Raw genomic sequence first — 18854 nt, forward strand, 5'->3', positions numbered from 1 at the left:
GCTTGTCAAGATTTGCTTTTTGGTAAAAAAAAGTCATAGTGTACTTATGATAAATGGAATTCAATGACAACAAAGCCACCATATTTCCTGAATGAACCAGGACATTTAAGTCAGATAAAGGTTTCTACAATGTTCAAATCTATTGAGTACATAGGTCGAGGGAGCAAATTTTCATTTGTAGTTGAAGACTTAACTAGAAATTTAATATATATGAGAAATGAACGCAAAAGATTTGATCGTTAAAGGTGGGAGTTGTGTAATCGCATAGTTTCTGATGATTGCCAGCATGCTTTTCTGCTCTTATTTTTGTTCTTTGCTTATTTCATTATTGAACATCAAATGCATACTCGTGCATGTATATAAATCAAAAGCAGACTTTTACTCTCTTAATCTTTGGGTATGAATGTTATTATATGGCTATATTCAAAAACGAAGTGATGGAATATTTTGTTCAACACACTAAGCAATCTTAGCTTCGCATTTCCAACACTTCGTTTTTTTTATTTCAAGACATTCTAGATTGTAACATGAAATCTAGGAATAGTCTTGTTTTTGACACTTGTAGTCTAATGAGTAAATTGTCTTTATAAAGAGACAAAGAGGATCAAAATCAACTTTTTTTTCCTGAAAAGAACGTTTTAAATCTCAAAGACGAAAACAAAACGCCAGTAGAAGTTTAAATTGGAATTTCTGGCATCAGGTTTATACTTCAGAAACTTCTCGAGGAGGCATTCGGGAAGATACAGAAAGACGTCAAGACCGGATGGGTGGCAACCCTGACTAGTCCTGGGCAAAGAGTTTGTGAAAGGTCTACTTCTTTATTTTGTAAAACAAAAAAGATAGAATGACGGTGTATAATCCACTTATTTTATACAAACAGAAATATCACCTGATGAAAAGTAAAGGGCATAAAGAAAGTAAAGTGAGAGAGATAACATGCATTTTTCCGCCATAGAGAACGGGAAAGGGGGCGGGCAGCAGGAATGCGCTTTTGTCGTCAGCGGCCCGCCCGCCTTCCCCGTTGCCTATAAATTACAGCGACGCCATCTCTTCGATCCTTTAGCCTGCGTGTCAATCGAAGGGAGGTTTGCAGCTTCATTGCTGGACGGTAACTATCACGTTAGGCATTATGGAATTGCTAGAAGCTTACCGATCGTTGGTTAGGATTACATGCTAGTCTCGGTTATTTTGTAACATTGGATGAGGGTGGGTTTTCAAGGTGTTTTTTCCCAGACTGTATTCGATTCAGTGGGACGTTTTAAAAACGCCACGACTCCATTTTCGGCTTTCTGTAGTTGATCCGCTTGTGTAACAGCTGAAGTTGTGAATTTTTTTTTGGATGGGGGAGAAGGGGGTGTTGGGTGCTTCAGGTGTGGTGCGCGCGTTTAACCACCGCCATTTTTTTTTCAAAACCCACAGTTTCTAATTTTGACCTTTTTTTAAAAAAATAAAATCCACACATTTCAGTTGATATAGATATCGAAAGAGTAGATCGCGGTCTTTGTCGCTGTATTTTTTTTTATTGCGTTCAGTGGGTTGCCCCCGATCGGGGCCTAGAGGCCGCTTTTGTGGCGACGACAATGTGCGGGCGCCGGCAATCCGTCTCAATCCGTGTCTATAAAGCGGCCAAGCCGCGATAACCAGCCGGTTTTCAGTGGCTACTCGGTTTCTTCTAATTTTTCGGCGGTGCATTTTCGGGGGATTTTTGTTAGTTTTTGAAGCGGGGGTTTTGGCTCCTTGGTGTGTGAAAGATGAAGGAAGTGCGGCTGCTCCATTGTTCCGGCCGTGTCTGATGCAATCATGGCCTCGGGTCGGTGAAGACAGTCATTTGTTCCGCTGGAGCCGGGCACCGCCTCTGCCCATTTTTATGTCTGGAAATCCATTGACTACCGGACACACATTCCGTCTGTGCTGGAATGGCGACTCCCTGTTCTTTCTTATGGAAGCCAACACTCGGTGCATAATTTTATTTAAAAATCCCCTCTCTGAGCGATGGTTTCGAAGAACTCGCGACCTCCGAATTCTTTGTTTTTACAAGTTGATCCACTTTTGGCGTGTATGGAGGATTCTGTTCGCCACATGCATTCTCCCAAGACAGTAGCTCTCCACGCCTTCACTTCAACTACTTTAACCTGGGAGAGAGCCATCTGGTGTTGGCTGAAACTCCAGTGTCAGGGCCTTCACTCACTCCGTGAGTCATTTGCCACGTCCCCAGTTGACTCACGGCAGCGTGCAACATCGCCCTTTGGCCCCCAACGATACATCTTTTTAAATCGATCCTTTTGGTTTAAACATCAAAAACGTGTTGTAGTGACCCCGCCCCGGTCTGTCAGTATCAGACAATAGACAACGCGGTATTATCACGTGAAACCTTCCATATTAGGTAAACCTTCTGTTTAAGCAAGGTCATATTTGTGAGCAATTTCGTAATGTCCTGACTTTCCCAACAGCATTCACGCGAAGTGAAGATGGGCAAGGAAAAGACACATATAAATATTGTTGTCATTGGACATGTGGATTCTGGGAAATCAACAACCACCGGCCATCTCATCTACAAATGTGGTGGAATTGATAAAAGAACCATTGAGAAATTTGAAAAGGAAGCTGCTGAGGTTTGTTTGTTAAAATTTATATTTTCTCTGAAGTAAATCAATATTTGATTGTTTCTGTTGCACGAATATGAAGCAGGTTGTTGTTCTGACTGAATTGAGAATTTGTACTATATTGAAAAGGCAGTTTTTTGCTGCTGTGTTCACATATATTTATTCATTTTAGATGGGCAAAGGGTCATTCAAATATGCCTGGGTTTTGGATAAGCTGAAGGCTGAACGTGAACGTGGTATTACCATTGACATTGCTCTCTGGAAGTTTGAAACATCCAAGTACTACATTACCATCATTGATGCCCCAGGACACAGGGACTTCATCAAGAATATGATTACTGGAACATCACAGGTATGTAATCTTTCCAGTAACTGGTATCTTCATTGGCATTTTATATCTCTAGAAACATACTGGCTTTTATTGAGTTATTAGCAGCATCTACCCATTCATAAGATGACCACTTCCCAACCCGGTGTAACTCTTTGAACTGCCTCTTTAATGCATGTATATTGTGTAACAATACATAGTACTGCTTTCCTGTTTTGTTATGGGACTTCCCATGTAATTGTACCTTCATGTAATTCATACACGTTTGCAAATATTTGATCTTAGCACTGATCCTCAACCAGTTCATTTTTTCAGGGTTAGCAAACTAATCTGTGCAGAATTGATGTCCAACAAGGCCTGTATTGTTGGCAAGATTGTGGCTGTTGAAGATGTTGACCCTTTTATTAATGGATCTGTTGTCTCTTAGGCTGACTGTGCTGTGTTGATTGTTGCTGCTGGTGTGGGTGAGTTTGAAGCTGGTATATCAAAGAATGGACAAACAAGAGAGCATGCTCTGCTTGCCTATACACTTGGTGTCAAGCAACTCATTATTGGTATCAACAAGATGGACTCCACTGAACCACCATACAGCGAGGCAAGATATAAGGAAATTGTAAAAGAAGTTAGCACATATATCAAGAAGATTGGCTACAATCCAGACGGTGTTCCTTTTGTTCCCATCTCTGGTTGGCATGGTGACAACATGTTGGAAGGCAGTTCAAAAGTAAGTGTAGTAATGCAGTATATTGTCAAATGTCTGGCGTGCATATATTTTAAATCACTTGATGTTAGTTGTTAAGTACTCTTGTTTCTTTCGTGGATTGGGATAAATGAATTTAATTCTGGGTGTCAGTGCAAATGTTTTATCATGCTAACTTTTCTTTTCAAAGATGACTTGGTTCAAGGGTTGGAAAATAGAGAAGAATAAGGAATGTAAAGCAGGCTGTACCCTTTTGGAGGCCCTTGACTGCATTCAACCTCCAGAACGCCCCTTATCTAAACCTCTACGTCTCCCCTTGCAGGACGTCTACAAGATTGGAGGTATGCTATGCTATATTTTCTGAATATGTTTTGTCAAGGAGCTTGAATTTAGAATTCATAATGCATATGCAGTTTTGAAGGCCAGCATAATTGCTTCCTTTTTTCTTTGTTTACGTGACAGGTATTGGCACAGTACCAGTTGGTCGCGTTGAGACAGGTATTCTGAAACCTGGTATGGTGGTGCACTTTGCTCCTGCAAGCATTATCACTGAAGTGAAGTCTGTGGAAATGCATCATGAAGCTCTTTCAGAAGCTGGTCCTGGTGACAATGTTGGTTTCAACGTTAAGAACGTTGCTGTGAAGGATATTCGCCGTGGTAATGTTGCTGGTGACAGCAAAAATGATCCTCCACAGGAAGCAGCTTCCTTTGTTGCACAGGTGGGGCAATATTAGTTAAGTTTCAACATAATTTTTAGTATGAATGTTCCTATTCTGCAGCTGACCAGTTATCCTGAGACTTGAGCTTGAACTTTTAAGGCTTGAAAGAACTAATTACTATGTATTGACTTACCATTAGTGATTTTAGGTTCCTTGAATTTGACCTGTTCTGATCATTGTTCATGATATATCCCATCCTCCTGTATAAATTTTGTTGTAATCTTCCCTCCATAGGAAAGTCCTCAGTACCTTGTTTGTAATATTCCTTAAGACTTTGGATGTTATAAACCAAAATACTTCATCAGACACTCGGGCTATATACAGTTAGCTGTCTGGACTTGGGTAGCTACTGTCCACTTCAGAGAAAATCTCTGGGACATCACCCCCACCACCAGAGGATGAACACCTCATCTTCCACCTCTGGACCGTGCCAGTGCCATGGCATCAATGAGAAAACTGAAATCCACATTTCCCCACTCCCTGTTCAGCATTGTCCTCATTACTTGTCTCACCTGTCTATTCTCCTTCCCACCTATCTGCTCCACCCTCCCCTGCGACCCAACCTCCACTTTTAACCCAACCTCCATCCACCTATTGCAGTCTCAGCTACCTCTCCCACCCCCAAGGCTCCCAGCCTTATCAATTCTCCTCTGCTGCCAGACCTGTGCTTTTCCAGCACTGCACTCTTGACACTAACTCTATAATTATATTGTCTGTCTTAACTATTTTGTAGTTAATTTGTATATCTGTCCAAGTTGCATTTCAGTCCTTATTTTGATCATTTCTTTAGGTTATTATCCTGAACCACCCTGGCCAAATTTCTGCTGGTTATAGCCCAGTTCTTGATTGTCACACTGCCCATGTCGCCTGCAAGTTTAGTGAGCTGAAAGAGAAAATCGATCGTCGTTCTGGCAAGAAGTTGGAAGATAGCCCCAAATTTGTGAAATCTGGAGATGCAGCTATTGTGGATATGATTCCATCCAAGCCCATGTGTGTGGAAAGCTTTAGTGCATATGCACCTCTTGGTATGTTCATTTTTTTTTTCTTCTATCAGATTGCATGTATTTACTTTGTACACAGGACTGACAGTGTTCTTCGTTTTTGGTTCAGGTCGTTTTGCTGTCCGTGACATGAGACAGACTGTGGCAGTAGGTGTGATCAAGTCAGTTGTTAAGAAAGAAACAGCTGTGAAAGCTACCAAGGCTGCAACTAAATGTTTAAAGAAGTGAATATCACTATCAGTCACTCTAGTTCAGCAAGCCCTATCGAGACTGATGCAACCAAAATGTTTGTTCGTTACCAGCCAAATATGTGTATTGATGAGAGACTGGATATTGATTAAGATGCATCGCAAAAAATTCAGAAGGAAAGGAGGAATGAAGGAATCAGTGTCATTGCAAATGCCCTTTTCCTTTTCATTTGAGTGATTATAACTATTATGGTTGTGTAACAATTAAAACTAATGAACATCCAGAATGTGTTGAATGAATTTTTCTAAAAATGTGCTAAGTATACATTAATGTCCCATAGTGCATTCTAGTCTTAAAACTGACTGGCTTTAATATTTTTTAAGATATTTGTTTTTTCTTAAAGCAACATCTGACTTAAGGAAGCAAAGAGATTTCTAATAGGCCTTCAATGAGGTACCACATCAAAAGTTGCTACACAAGTACAATAGAAATAACATGAGCACCGGTAAAGAATTGGATGGTGAACAGAATGGAATGTGATGATTAAAAATCGCAATTCCAAGTTGGTAGATCCTAAAGACCAGAAACAAAATTTGGTACCATTTATTGAAAGGGATTTAAAGTTGCAGCTATAAATGCAGACAAAACTTGTGGTGAACTATGCTTTTTTTTCTTGCTGATACACCAATAACCATTGTGCTATGGGCAGATCGGAACATTCTTTAGCTGCCTTACTGTTGGCCTTGTACTTGGTAGTGCAAATTGTTACTTGAGGTAATGGTGGTTCTGAGTGGTTTGTTCTGAGCTGGTGTCTAGATCAAATGCTTTCATTTATTGGTTACTCTGTCTACTTGATGCAATTTAGAAGAGTGAGGTGATCTTAAGAGTGGATGCTAGTAGGATTTTTCTTCTGTGCGTGAGATTTAAACCTAGGCAATACAGTAAGACTTGAGTGTCTTCTTTAGGACTGGCCATTGAATTCACATGGTTAGGATTTGGTTTTTCTTCATAGGTGTGTTAAGGGCTTGGGCATGGCAGGTAGCTGGAATATTTTGTCCAGGAGACAGAATCAAACCCTGAACCAGCATCAGATGTACAACACAGAAACAGACTCTTCGGTTCAACTTATCCAAGCCAATCAGATATCCCAACCTAATCTAGTCCCATTTACCAGCACTTGACCTATATTCCTCTAAACCCTGGTACAGCCATAACACTATCCCTTATGAAAAATGGCACTCCCCCTCCTCTCGCTATCCTTCCTGTAGTATTTGTATCCTGGAACATTAAGCTGCCAATCCTGACCATCCATGAGCCACATTTCTGTGATTTGCTATGATGTCCCAGTCCCATGTTCCTAACCATCTGTCTTCCCTGTTAGGCCTCTTGCATTGAAATAAATGCAGATTAATTTATCAGTCCTGCCTTATTCTCTGCTTTGTCCTGACTTTGACTTGCTTCTTTTCTCACCTGTACCAGTCTCAGATTGATCTCTTTCCTCACTATGTCCCTGCTCCAACCCCCCCACCACAACTTGGTTGACAGTACATCCACTCCTTCCACCACTGACGAGCGGCAGCATTGTGTACTATTTACACAGTGCACTAGAAATTCACCAAACATCTTTAGCATCTTCCAAATCAATGACCACTTCCATCTAGGACAAGGGTCACAAATACACTGGAGCATCACTACTTGGAGGTTACTCCTACAAGCTGCTCACCATACTGACTTTGAACTATATTGGTAAAAACAATGACTGCAGATGCTGGAAACCAGATTCTGGATTAGTGGTGCTGGAAGAGCACAGCAGTTCAGGCAGCATCCAAGTAGCTTCGAAATCGACAAGGGCTTTTGCCTGAAACGTCGATTTTGAAGCTACTTGGATGCTGCTTGAACTGCTGTGCCTTTGGAACTATATTGCTGTTCCTTCACTGAAACTGGGTCAAAATCTAAAACTCCCTCCCAAGCAGCATTGTGGGTCAACCTACAGCATGTGGACTGCAGCAGTTAAGGAAGACAGCTCACCACTACTTTCTCAAGGGCAGCAAGGAACAGGCAATAAATGTTAGCCAGGCATTAACCCCCTTATCTCACAAGTCAATTTCTAAAAGAACCTTCAGGGAATGCAAAGAAAGCATCTTCCCCTTGTTAAAACATTTATGGAATCTGATTGTATAGTGCAATCCATCATGCAATGAATTCAATGTAATTATTTAAATTTTAAATGTCTTTAGCACTACTGTATGTGAGGGGATGTTCCCAAAAATTATGCCAGTGATCTTTAACAATCTGCCAATGTAAGGTCAAAGCCATTTTAAAGTTTGGATCTCATTAAAGTATCATTCATAAACTGAGACCATTTAAGACTTGCCATTGCTGAGAATGGGAAATCAACCAGTCCCTAAAAACTTTTGGCAGGGTCAGGCTTGACTACAACAGTGCAGAGGAGAAATTTTAGTCAGTAAGGTAAGCTTGTCAACAATGCATGAGAATTCTTGACAGAGATCCAAGAGGAGTACTTTGTTTCTCATGATCCCATCCTAGATTAAAAGTCTTAGGTTGCTTTTTTGAATGGCCACCAATATATATTTACTTTTAGATTTCAAAGTAAAGGTAGAGGGATGTGTGTCAGTCCTGTGATTTCTTTTAGGATGAGAAATCAATCTGGAAATGTGCAAATCATGGTATCTCTTGTTTGTCCTGTATTGCTTTGTATCTTGATGTAGTCAAGGTGTTTTGCCTTGTTGGTCAGGAGTCCTCAGTCAAGATAGCAGACATTTTGCTGGACAGCACATTGTTACGTCAGTCTCATTCCTGGTACCATGTGGCTGCAGCTTACACAGCAAACACTTCTGCCAAAGCCTTCCTGCATGCCAAAACATCTATGCTTGAAGACTTTAGTAGAAGTAGTATGTTGATGCTCAGTGCATCAAATAAATATATTACAATCATTTAACTCATTATAAAGTGCCTGATTAAAGAAAGTAAGCTCATTAAAAAATTTTAATCATTTGGAGCTCCAAAGTAAGCACTTGAGTTCTTCAAACAACAAAGAAAATTTACAGCCCAGCAACAGGCGTTATGGCCTTCCAAGCCTGAGCCAATCCAAATCTACTGCCTAAACCTGTTGCCCAATTCCTAAGCATCTGTATCACCCTGCTCCCCACCTACTCATGCATCTGTTCAGATGCATCTTAAATGAATCTACCGTGCTTACCTCTGTTGACAACACGTTCCAGACATCTACCACCCTCTGTGTAAAGTACTTGTCGTGTGTATTCCCCTTAAACTTATCACCTCTGACTTTGAAAGCGTGACCCCTCGTTGTTGAATCTTTCACCCAGGGAAAAAATAACCTATCTATCTACTCTTGTCTCCAACCTTCATGATTTTGTAGACTTCAATTAGGTCCCCCCTCAATCTACTTTTTCTAATGAAAACAAACCTAACCTACTCAACCTCTCTTCATAGCTAACACCTTCCATACCAGGCAATATCCTTCTAAACCTTCTCTGCACCCTCTCCAAAACGTCCACGTCCTTTTGGTAATGTGGTGACCAGAACTGTACACAGTGTTCTAAATGCGGCCAAACCAATGTAATGTACAATTTTAACATGACCTGCCAGCTCTTATACCCAATTCCCCGTCTGATGAAGGCAAGCATACCGTATATCTTCTTGACTACTCTGTCCACCTGTGCAGCCACCTTCAGGGTACAATGGAGCTGCACTCCCAGATCTCTCTGCTCATCAACTTTTCCCAAGGCTCTTCCGTTTACTGTATAATTCACTCTAGAATTAGACTTCCCAAAATGCATCACCTCAAATTTGCCTGGATTGAACTCTATCTGCCAATTCTCTGCCCAATTGTCCAGTCTATCTATATTCTCCTGTATTCTTTGACAGTCCTTTATGCTTTCTGCTACTCTACCAATCTTTGTGTCATCTGCAAACTTGCTGATCATACCAATAGTGCCCTCTTCCAGATCATTTATGTATATCACAAACAACAGTGATCCCAGCACTGATCCCTGTGGAACATCACTGGTCACCTTTCTCCATTTTGAGAAACTCCCTTCAACTACCACTCTCTGTCTCCTGTTACTCAACCAGTTCTTTATCCATCTAGCTATGCACACCATGTGCCTTCAGTTTCTCTATTAGTTTACAATGGGGAACCTTATCAAACACCTTACTAAAGTCCATGTATATGACATCTACAACCTTTCCTTCATCTATCAACTTGGTCATTTCCTCAAATAACTCTATTAATCTGGTAAGGCACGGTCTCTCCTGCACAAAAACATGTTGTCTATCACTGATAAGCCCATTATTTTCTAAATATACATAGATTTTATCCCTCAGAACCTTCTCCAGCAACTTACCCACCACTGATGTCAGGCTCACTGGTCTATAGTTACCTGGAATATCCCTACTACCTTTCTTTTAGAGGGGGACAATATGAGCAACCCAATATGAACAGCATCTCACTTGTGTTTAAGGATGCCACAAAAATATCTGTCAAGGCCCCAGCTATTTCCTCTCTTGCCTCCCTCAGCAACCTGGGATGGATCCCATCCGGTCCTGGGGATTTGTTCACCTTAATAACCTCTAGCCTATCCAACAAATCTTCCCTACTTATGTCAACATGATCCAGACCAATCAAACTTCTATCTCTAATCTCAACATTCATCATGTCCTTCTCAGTGCACACTGATACAGGATCGTTCAGAACCTCACCCACTCTCAGGTTCGACACACAGCCTTCCTTCATTATCCTTTAGTGGACCAATCCTTTTTCTAGTGGGGTATCATTGGCATAGCCTCCAATTTTGAGAAATTAATTTTATAGCCTGAGAATGCGCTAAATGTATTAATGACTTGGATTAAGCGAGGTACGGACATCAGAGGATTACTGAGGAATAGAAGAACATCATCTGCATAGAAGGTAATTTTATGTTTACCTGTACCAATCCTCAGGGCCGTTATATTAGGATCAGCTCGTATAGCTTCTGCTAGTGGTTCAATTATTAGCGTAAATAACAATGGCGAGAGAGGACATCCCTGACGGCAGCCCCTACCCACACTGAAGCTATCTGAACCTAATCCATTGGTAACCACAGCTGCTTTGGGATCACTATACGATGTTGAGACCCATTTGGTAAACACCTTTCAAATGCCAAACCTTTCCAATGTGTAAAACAAATATGACCATTCAACCCCATCGAATGCCTTTTCCGCATCTAATGAGACTACTGCTCCTGGTATCTTTCCCTGATGACAGGCTTGAATCATATTCAAAACCCTTCTAATATTATTGGATGATCTACGGCCCTTAATAAATCCCGTCTGATCCTCCTTTATGATATGTGGCAGTACCCTTTCTAGTCTCAATGCTAACGTTTTAGAAAGGATATTAAAATCTACATTTAGCAAGGATATTGGTATGTATGATGCGCAATCTTCTGGATCCTTTCCTTTTTTAAGGATAAGAGAGATATTTGCCTCTTTCAGCGACGGCGGGAGACAGCCCTGACTGTATGCATAATTATACATGTCCATAAGTGGACCAGCCAACATTTCTGTAAATTCTTTATAGAATTCAGCTTGAAAACCATCTGGTGCCAGGTGCCTTACTGCTCTGAAGTTGCTTGATTGCGTCGAGCATTTCTTGGATTGTTAGGGGAGCATTTAAGAGTTAGGCCCGGAAAGGTCAGATTTTTAAAAAATGATTGCATCCTCCTAGTCCTATCTTCACAATCCTGCGATATATATAAATCAGAATAAAATTTTCTAAAGATTGCATTAATCCTTTTATGATCATGAGTCAAAATACCCGTACTTTCCTTGATAGACGTGATAGTTTGAGGGGCCTTTTTTTCCTTTGCAAGAAATGCTAAGTATCTACCCGGTTTGTCGCCAAATTCATATAACCTTTGTTTTGCAAATAATATTTCCCTCTTAGCTGTTTGGGTAAGCGTAGTGTTTAGAGCTGTCCTAAGGGCCGTAATCCTTTGCAATTTGATAATAGAAGGTCTATCAGCGTATGCTGTTTCAGCTGCTTTTAAGCGAGCTTCGAGCAGATGCTGTTGTTCTCCCTTTAATTTTTTCTGGGCCGCTGAGTAGATGATCAAAACCCGCGCGTAAGCTTTGATGGTCTCCCACATCATTGATGGGTTGCTAGCCGTACCTAAATTAATTTCTAAAAAAGTTTTAAATTCTTGAGAGAAGTACTTTACAAATTTACTATCTTTCATTAGGAAGGGGTCCATACGCCAATGCCGAGGGGATGTGCTGTTGTTCCTCGCCTTGATTTCCATATATACAGCAGCGTGGTTGGAAATTACTATACTACCTATTTTACAGGATGTTATGGAATTTTAAAAAATCGAGGGGGCAAAAAACATATTAATTCTGGTATGACATTTATGTGGATTGGAGTAAAAAGAAAAATCTCTGCCCTGTGGATGAAGACATCTCCATACATCTACTAATCCTAATTCTTTGTTCAGATCCACCAATTGTCTAGATCTGGGAGATACTCCTGCAGTACTCTTGGGAATCCTATCTATTTCCGGATCCATAATACACTTAAAGTCTCCCCCTATAATTGTATGACGGGCACCAAGAGCCATCAATTTCTGAGAAGGCTTCCGTTATAAATTTAAAGGGGTGTGCCGGGGCAGTATAAATTTAAAATCCCATATTCCTCTCCATTTATAAGGGCTTTAGTCAGAATATATCGTCCGGATTCGTCTTTTATCTGATTTAGGATTTTGAAAGGGAAATTCTTCCAAATAAGAAGAACAACTCCCTTACATTTTGAGCTAAAAGAAAAAAAAAAGGCCTGATCAAATCCAACCTGTCGTAATTTCAAGTGTTCTTTATCCAACAGGTGTGTCTCCTTTTGGAGAGCTATATCAACTCTTTCTTTCTTGAGATTTGATAATATTTTCTTCCTTTTGACTGGTGAATTACTCCCCTTGACATTCCAGGTGCACCACTTAACTGACTGATCAACCATAATCGTCCGGGCAAATCTTTGACCCCTCGGGAGGGAAAACCCTATCCAGAACATCCCGAGTGTAGAGCATATAAAATTCACAAAAATAACGGTTCTCTAATACACTCACAACAATATAATAAAAAACTATTTCTAAATAATAAAAGAAAATATTTAAATTGAGATTTTCCCCCTTGTTCCCAGGAGGTGTCACTTCCTTTCCAAAGGTCCATCATATCCTCTCCCAACCAATGCCACACCTTTGACCCAGGCGCTCCTCAATAGGATGAGGAGAATTCAGATATAATACAAAGCTAGAGTTCCTATCCCCACCCACAGCAACACCTGGATATATTTGGTAATGTTAATACCATGTATATACATATATAACTATAAAATTACAACCTCAACAAATAGTAGTTAAATATAATAATACAAAATAACAAGAGAAAACAACCCCTCTCCTAGAGACAGAGATAAAATAGAATAAGGTAACTACCTCCCCCTACCAACATTAACTAAATCCCCGGCTTTACACACATATATATACATACACATATACGTACATAGAATAATAAATAAAAACTCAAGGGGGGCAGAAAATCGTTAAATAGAGAACAAATAAATAAATCCCTCTCCCCACCCCCCAAGATAATATTAAACAGTAAGGTAAGAAAAAAGAAAAAGGGGGGGATATAAACCAGAGTGAGGGGAAGGCAAACCAACATCCATTATCTCTTACAATTTATCTAAGAGAGTCCAAAAATTCCTTAGCCTTTTCCGGCAATCCGAAGTTATACATGGATCCTTCATGGTTAAAGCGCAGCATCACTGGGTAGCGTAAGGAGTACTGAATATTTAAGTCCCTTAAACACTTCTTCACCTCATCGAATGCCTTCCTCTTTCGGACCAGAGCTGGGGAAAAGTCCTGGAATAACATGATCTTGGATCTTTTATAGATCATGGGCTTGGCAATCTTTTTCAAGATTTCTAGAGGCTTCTAGGAGTATCTGCCTCTCCTTATAGCTCTGCAGCCGGAACAGGACTGGGTGGGGACGCTGGTTCGAGCCGGGCCCACGTATTGCAACCCGGTAGGCCCATTCCACCCTTAGCTGGCCTGATCCAGCCTCCCGATTTAAAAGCTGAGGCAGCCACTGCTTGAGAAACGCTGTAAGCTGGCCTTCCTTTTCCTATTCGGGAAGGCCCAGCAAACGAGTATTTTTTCGACGACCTCGATTATCGAGGTCGTCAATATGATTCTCTAAGGTCCGGACTCGCTGTTCGAGAGTCTGGACCTGAGCCACGGCCAATTGCGCTGTAGTTTTTGGAGGTCGCGGCCTTTAGCTCCGCCCCTCCGACTCGGCACTCGATTTCTTTAATGTCTCGGTCGTGCTTTTGCAGCACAGCCGAGAGTGAGTCCCATCGGCTTCGGGACTCTTCAATAAAAGCGTCGATCTTCGCATTCAGTTTAGAGATGATTTCCACAAGGCTCACCACCGTAGGTAAATCCCCCGGGACGGCTATGGACGCCTCTGCTGCAGCTGGAGAGGGTGGGGGAGGGGTTCCTCCTTGCTGAGAGCTGCGGGCTCCCTTCCCTTTAGTCATTTTTACTAAAGATTAGATTGTTTAAATTTAATACTAAGCAACTAATTAAATTAAACAGCTATTTTAAATGATTTGGTGAGTGTGGTATGGGTGGATGGTCCACTTTGCCCAAGTCATGGGAGGAGCACTATAGACACAGACTTACTGGGTCGCCGCCATCTTGGATCCCCCACATTAATTTCTGCACATAAAACATTGGTATCTGTTTAATCTTATCTATACTTAATCCATTAAATCCACAATAACGCATCTGCTATCACATTCTCACGACCCACAACATGTACGATTTGTAAATTTAAAGTCTGTAATAGCAGACTCCAATGAGATAGTCTCATATTCTTGTCTTTAAATCATTCCAAGAATGTAAGAGAATTGTGATCCGTGTACACAACTGTCTCTGACACACTGTTCATCACATAAACATTACAATGTTAGCAAACTCAATAATTCCTTTTCAATGGTAGAGTAATTTCTCCAGTGAATGCTGAGTTTCTTTGAAAAGTAACCAACTGGCCATTCAATTCCATTATCATCTTCCTGTAGCTGTACAGCTCCAACCATTACGTTGCTAGCATCGATTGCAACTTTGAAGGGTTTCAAAAAGTTTGGTATAGCTAAAACTGGTGCGGTGGATAATACTGCTTTTAAATTGTCAAATGCCTCCTAGCATTGTTCTGTCCACCAAAATTTTTTTCTTCTTCAGCAAATCTGTTAACAATGCCACAATGCTGCTGAAGGTTGGAACACACTCCTGGTAGAATCTGCCTAGTCCCAAAAATCAAAGCACTTCTTTCTTCGAGATTGGTTATGGAAATTCTTCGATGGCCATCATCTTTGCATTCCTTGGGGTCAACCTTCCATGACCAACGTTATGTCCAAAGAATGTCACTTCTACTTTTGTAAATTCTGTTTTATTTAAGTTTATTATCAGTTTTGCTTCTCTTAATTGTTCAAAGGTCTCTGCCAACTGTACCATGTGATCTTTCCATGACTCACTAAATATCACTACATCGTTCAGATAGACTGCACAGTTTATTAACCCAGCCACAACTCTGTTCAAGAGTCCTTGGAATGTGGCTTTTGCATTCTTCATTCCAAAGGGTATCATTTTGAATTGATATAACCCATTTGGGGTTACAAACGTAGAATTTTTTTTTGCTTTCTCTGATAAAGGTAGCTGCTAAAAACCACACAGTAAGTCAAACTTTGTGATGTAAGTGGCTTGTCCAACTTTCTCTATACAGTCGTCCAATTGTGGTATTGGGTTTGCATCCAATTTTGCTATGGCATTGATCTTCCAATAGTGCACACAAAATCATTGAGTCCTGTCAGGTTTGGGAACTAACATCATCTGCAAACTCCACTCGCTCTGGCTCAGTTCAATGATATCTTTGTTGAGCATCGCATCTACTTCCTTCTTGACCTGTGTGGCTTTGAAAAGAGCGTCTTTGACTGAGTTGGTGATCATCTAGGCACAGTTGATGCTCGTATCGGTGTGTATCCTGGGGAACAGACTGTACAACACGGAGTCCCGCGTCACGGAGCTGCTCGGGACGAACCTCGACAAACACCACTGCATTCGTCTCCAGACATCCTTTGCGTAGGCACATTCCAGAAGGAGGTGTGACAGTATCGTCCCCTCCACAGCCGCTTCGAGGGCAGTGTGCGGTGTGGCAGAGAGTCTGGGCATGCATAATGTATCTCACAGGCAGAACCCTTTTCACCACCAGCCAAGCCATGTCTTGGTGCTTATTGGAAAGTTCTGGCGATGAGGCATTCTGCCAAATGACTTTGACAGTCTGCCCAGGGAACCGCTCAACAGGATCCACCCTCTCTTTTTCCCGAAGGGTATCAAGGACACTACGTGCTAACCACTTCCTGATGGACTTGTGGTCAAAGGTGTTTTTTCTTCATAAATTTCTCTACGAAGGACAGGTAATACGGAATGGTCCAACTACTTGGAGCGTTCTGCGGTTGTGAGGCCAGGCCTATCCTTCACAACACCGGGGACAGGTAGAACCTCAGCATGTAGTGGCACTTGGTGTTTGCGTACTGGGGATCTACGCACAGCTTGATGCAGCCACACACAAAGGTGGCCATCAAGGTGAGGGTGGCATTTAGTGTGTTTTTTCCCCCGTTGCCCAGAGCTTTGTACATGAAGTCCCTTCGGACCCTGGCCATCTTTGATCTCCATACACCCTTTTTGCCATAATAATCCATAATGAAATTGCCTCTGGAAATCTGGTGGACACATCCATTATGGTTAGTAAGTACTGGTTCTCACTTTTAGTTCGTGGGAGGGGACCTACACAGTTAATCACAACCTGCGTAAAAGGTTCTTCGAATGCAGGAATTGGCAACAAAGGTGGTGGTTTTATTCCTGCCTGTGGCTTAGCTACTATTTGGCATGTATGACATGTACAGCAAATGTTAACTACATGCTTGCGCATTCTAGGCCAATAGAAATGCCTTTGTACCTTAGCCTGAGCCCTTTGTACACCTAAGTGAACTCCTACAGGTAGTTCATGTGCTATCTGTAACACTTCCTGTCTGAGCGCCACTGGTAACACAATCTGGTGCAGTTCTGCCCATTTCTTCTCTGCACTAACGTGCCGTGGTCTCCATTTTCATCTTGGGATTCTATCTTTAAGATAATAACCCTCAGGAATATTCTCTGACTCCTTTTCTATGTATGCATCAACATACATATCTTTTACTGTTTCGTCTTTCTGTTGTAAATTCCTTAGCCTTTCTGGACTAAACATGTCTGCCTGACCCTCTGCCTGTTCAGGTTTTTCCTGCACCATTACATCAAACAGGGCAAACCGGGTGTCCACTAACTGAACCTCAACTCATTTACCTTTCTCTTTAGTATTTGCTTCATGCTGTGACTTATGATAATGGGATCTTGTCACTACACAGTCTGGGAAAATTCCAGGGTATTTTTCTTTTAACTCCTCAGTTCCCTTGTCTTTCTTTGGCTTCTGCACAACAGGGGGTGTCACTCCCACCTTGGATCCCACTAAATCATTCCCAGGAACAAACTGTATTCCTGCAACTGTCACTTTGTCAATCACTCCCACTGTTATTTCCTTAGTCTTGAGTTGGCACTCCAACCTGATCTTACATAGGAAAACACTGAATTTCTGTCCATCTATCCCACAAATTACTTCTCTCTCTTACATGTCAGAAAAAGTGCAAATACGTTTATCTCTTATTATTAGACACTGGTTAGATCCTATATCTCTCAAAATTATAACATCTTTCCCTTTTCCCCCTGTTCTTTCTGAGTAAACATTATCCACAGAGGCAAAGTCTTTATAGAGATCAGGCACTAACCCCATACCCAGCCCCTGCCTAGCTGTGCGCTCTCCTGCAGCTCCTTGACTTTCTTGGGGTTTCCTTTACTACTTTCACTAATGCCACTGGCTTAGCTTCTTTTACCACATCTTTTCCCACAATGCCTTCCTTTAATGACCAGCACTGTGACTTTATATATCCCACTTTACCACAGTGGAAACACCTGAGGCCTTTCACCTCCTTTCCAACCTCTTGGGCGTCTTTTTTAACCTGTGGTAAACAATTACCAGTGTTCTCTACTCTTTGTTTTATAGTGTTGAATCTCCCTTTTTTCCCAATTTCTATCCCTCACAGGATGAAATTCTTGCCAAGTCTTATGCACCAATGTATGTTCAGCTGCCATCTCTGCTGCTCTTCTCACTTCCTGAACTTTCTGTTCATCCACATGAATTCTTATTATCTCTAGAAGTGAGTTTTTAAAACTCCTACAACAAAATAAACTTTCTTAGAGCCTGGTTGATCTTATCTATTTTTAAGGCCAGCACCCATCTCTAATAATGACTATGTTTAATTCTTTCAAAATCAACATAAGTCTGACCTGGTTCCTTCTTTATGTTTCTGAATCACAGTCTATACGCTTCTGGTACCAATTCACAAGCACTCAAAATAGCATGTTTGACATCTTCATAATCTCTTGACCTCCTCATCTGACAGCGCTGCAAATATCTCAGTAGCTCTGCCGACCAGCTTGGTCTAACCTAGCATTACCCACAAGTTCTCTGACCATTCCATCTGCCTAGCCAATTTTTCAAATGAAATAAAGAGGGCATTGATATCTTTCTCATCAAAATGTGGCAGTGTTTTAACATATTTATATATATCATTACTTTCTCTCTTCATTCTGTTAACTTGACTTTCCTAACTAATTTGCAACTTCTGAAGTTCAAATTCTCTCTCCTTTTCTTTCTTTTCTCTCTCTTTTTCTTCCCTCTCTTTTTGTTCAGCTAAGAGAGAGCACCTTCGCTCTCTTTCCTTTTTCTCTAACATGGCTCTTTTTTCCTTTTATTTATTATCTAACTCCATTTTCCTCAATTGTAATTTAAGTTTTTCTAGTTCTACTGCACTTGTCTGCTTCTCTGACACAGCTAAGTGCTTGACTAACTGCCTTACAAATTCAGCTTTACTTTTGTCTCTGGTTAAACCCAATTCTAACTTCTTTGCTAATTCTGAAAGTATTACTCTATTTAGATTCAGGACCTTAGTCTCAGAATCACGATGTCACTCTCCACCTTGATGAGGAATTCCCCAAAGAGCCTAACACAACTAGATTGCCACTTATTCTTTTCTGATTATACAATACCCGGTCTAGGATGACCTGTTCTCTAGTTGGTTCCTCGATATAT

At 41.1% G+C, this 18854-nt stretch overlaps 1 protein-coding gene across 2 annotated transcripts; it reads left to right on the forward strand.

The window, feature by feature from the left end:
- The first annotated feature begins 984 nt into the window (after positions 1–984).
- Positions 985–5826, forward strand: LOC140453600 (elongation factor 1-alpha 1-like). 2 transcript variants are annotated; one of them, XM_072548418.1, is made up of 8 exons: positions 985–1108; positions 2451–2612; positions 2776–2955; positions 3359–3655; positions 3822–3972; positions 4094–4350; positions 5141–5375; positions 5461–5826. In XM_072548418.1, the coding sequence occupies exons 2-8, from the start codon at positions 2469–2471 to the stop codon at positions 5577–5579; spliced, it is 1383 nt and encodes a 460-aa protein (XP_072404519.1). In that variant the 5' UTR covers positions 985–1108; positions 2451–2468; the 3' UTR covers positions 5580–5826. The 2 variants fall into 2 exon arrangements, with proteins under 2 accessions (XP_072404519.1, XP_072404518.1); XM_072548417.1 differs by lacking the exon at positions 985–1108 and adding an exon at positions 1186–1206.
- Positions 5827–18854: the final 13028 nt, after the last annotated feature.

This window comes from Chiloscyllium punctatum, chromosome 27 (assembly GCF_047496795.1).
Source record: "Chiloscyllium punctatum isolate Juve2018m chromosome 27, sChiPun1.3, whole genome shotgun sequence".
Classification (NCBI taxonomy): domain Eukaryota; kingdom Metazoa; phylum Chordata; class Chondrichthyes; order Orectolobiformes; family Hemiscylliidae; genus Chiloscyllium; species Chiloscyllium punctatum.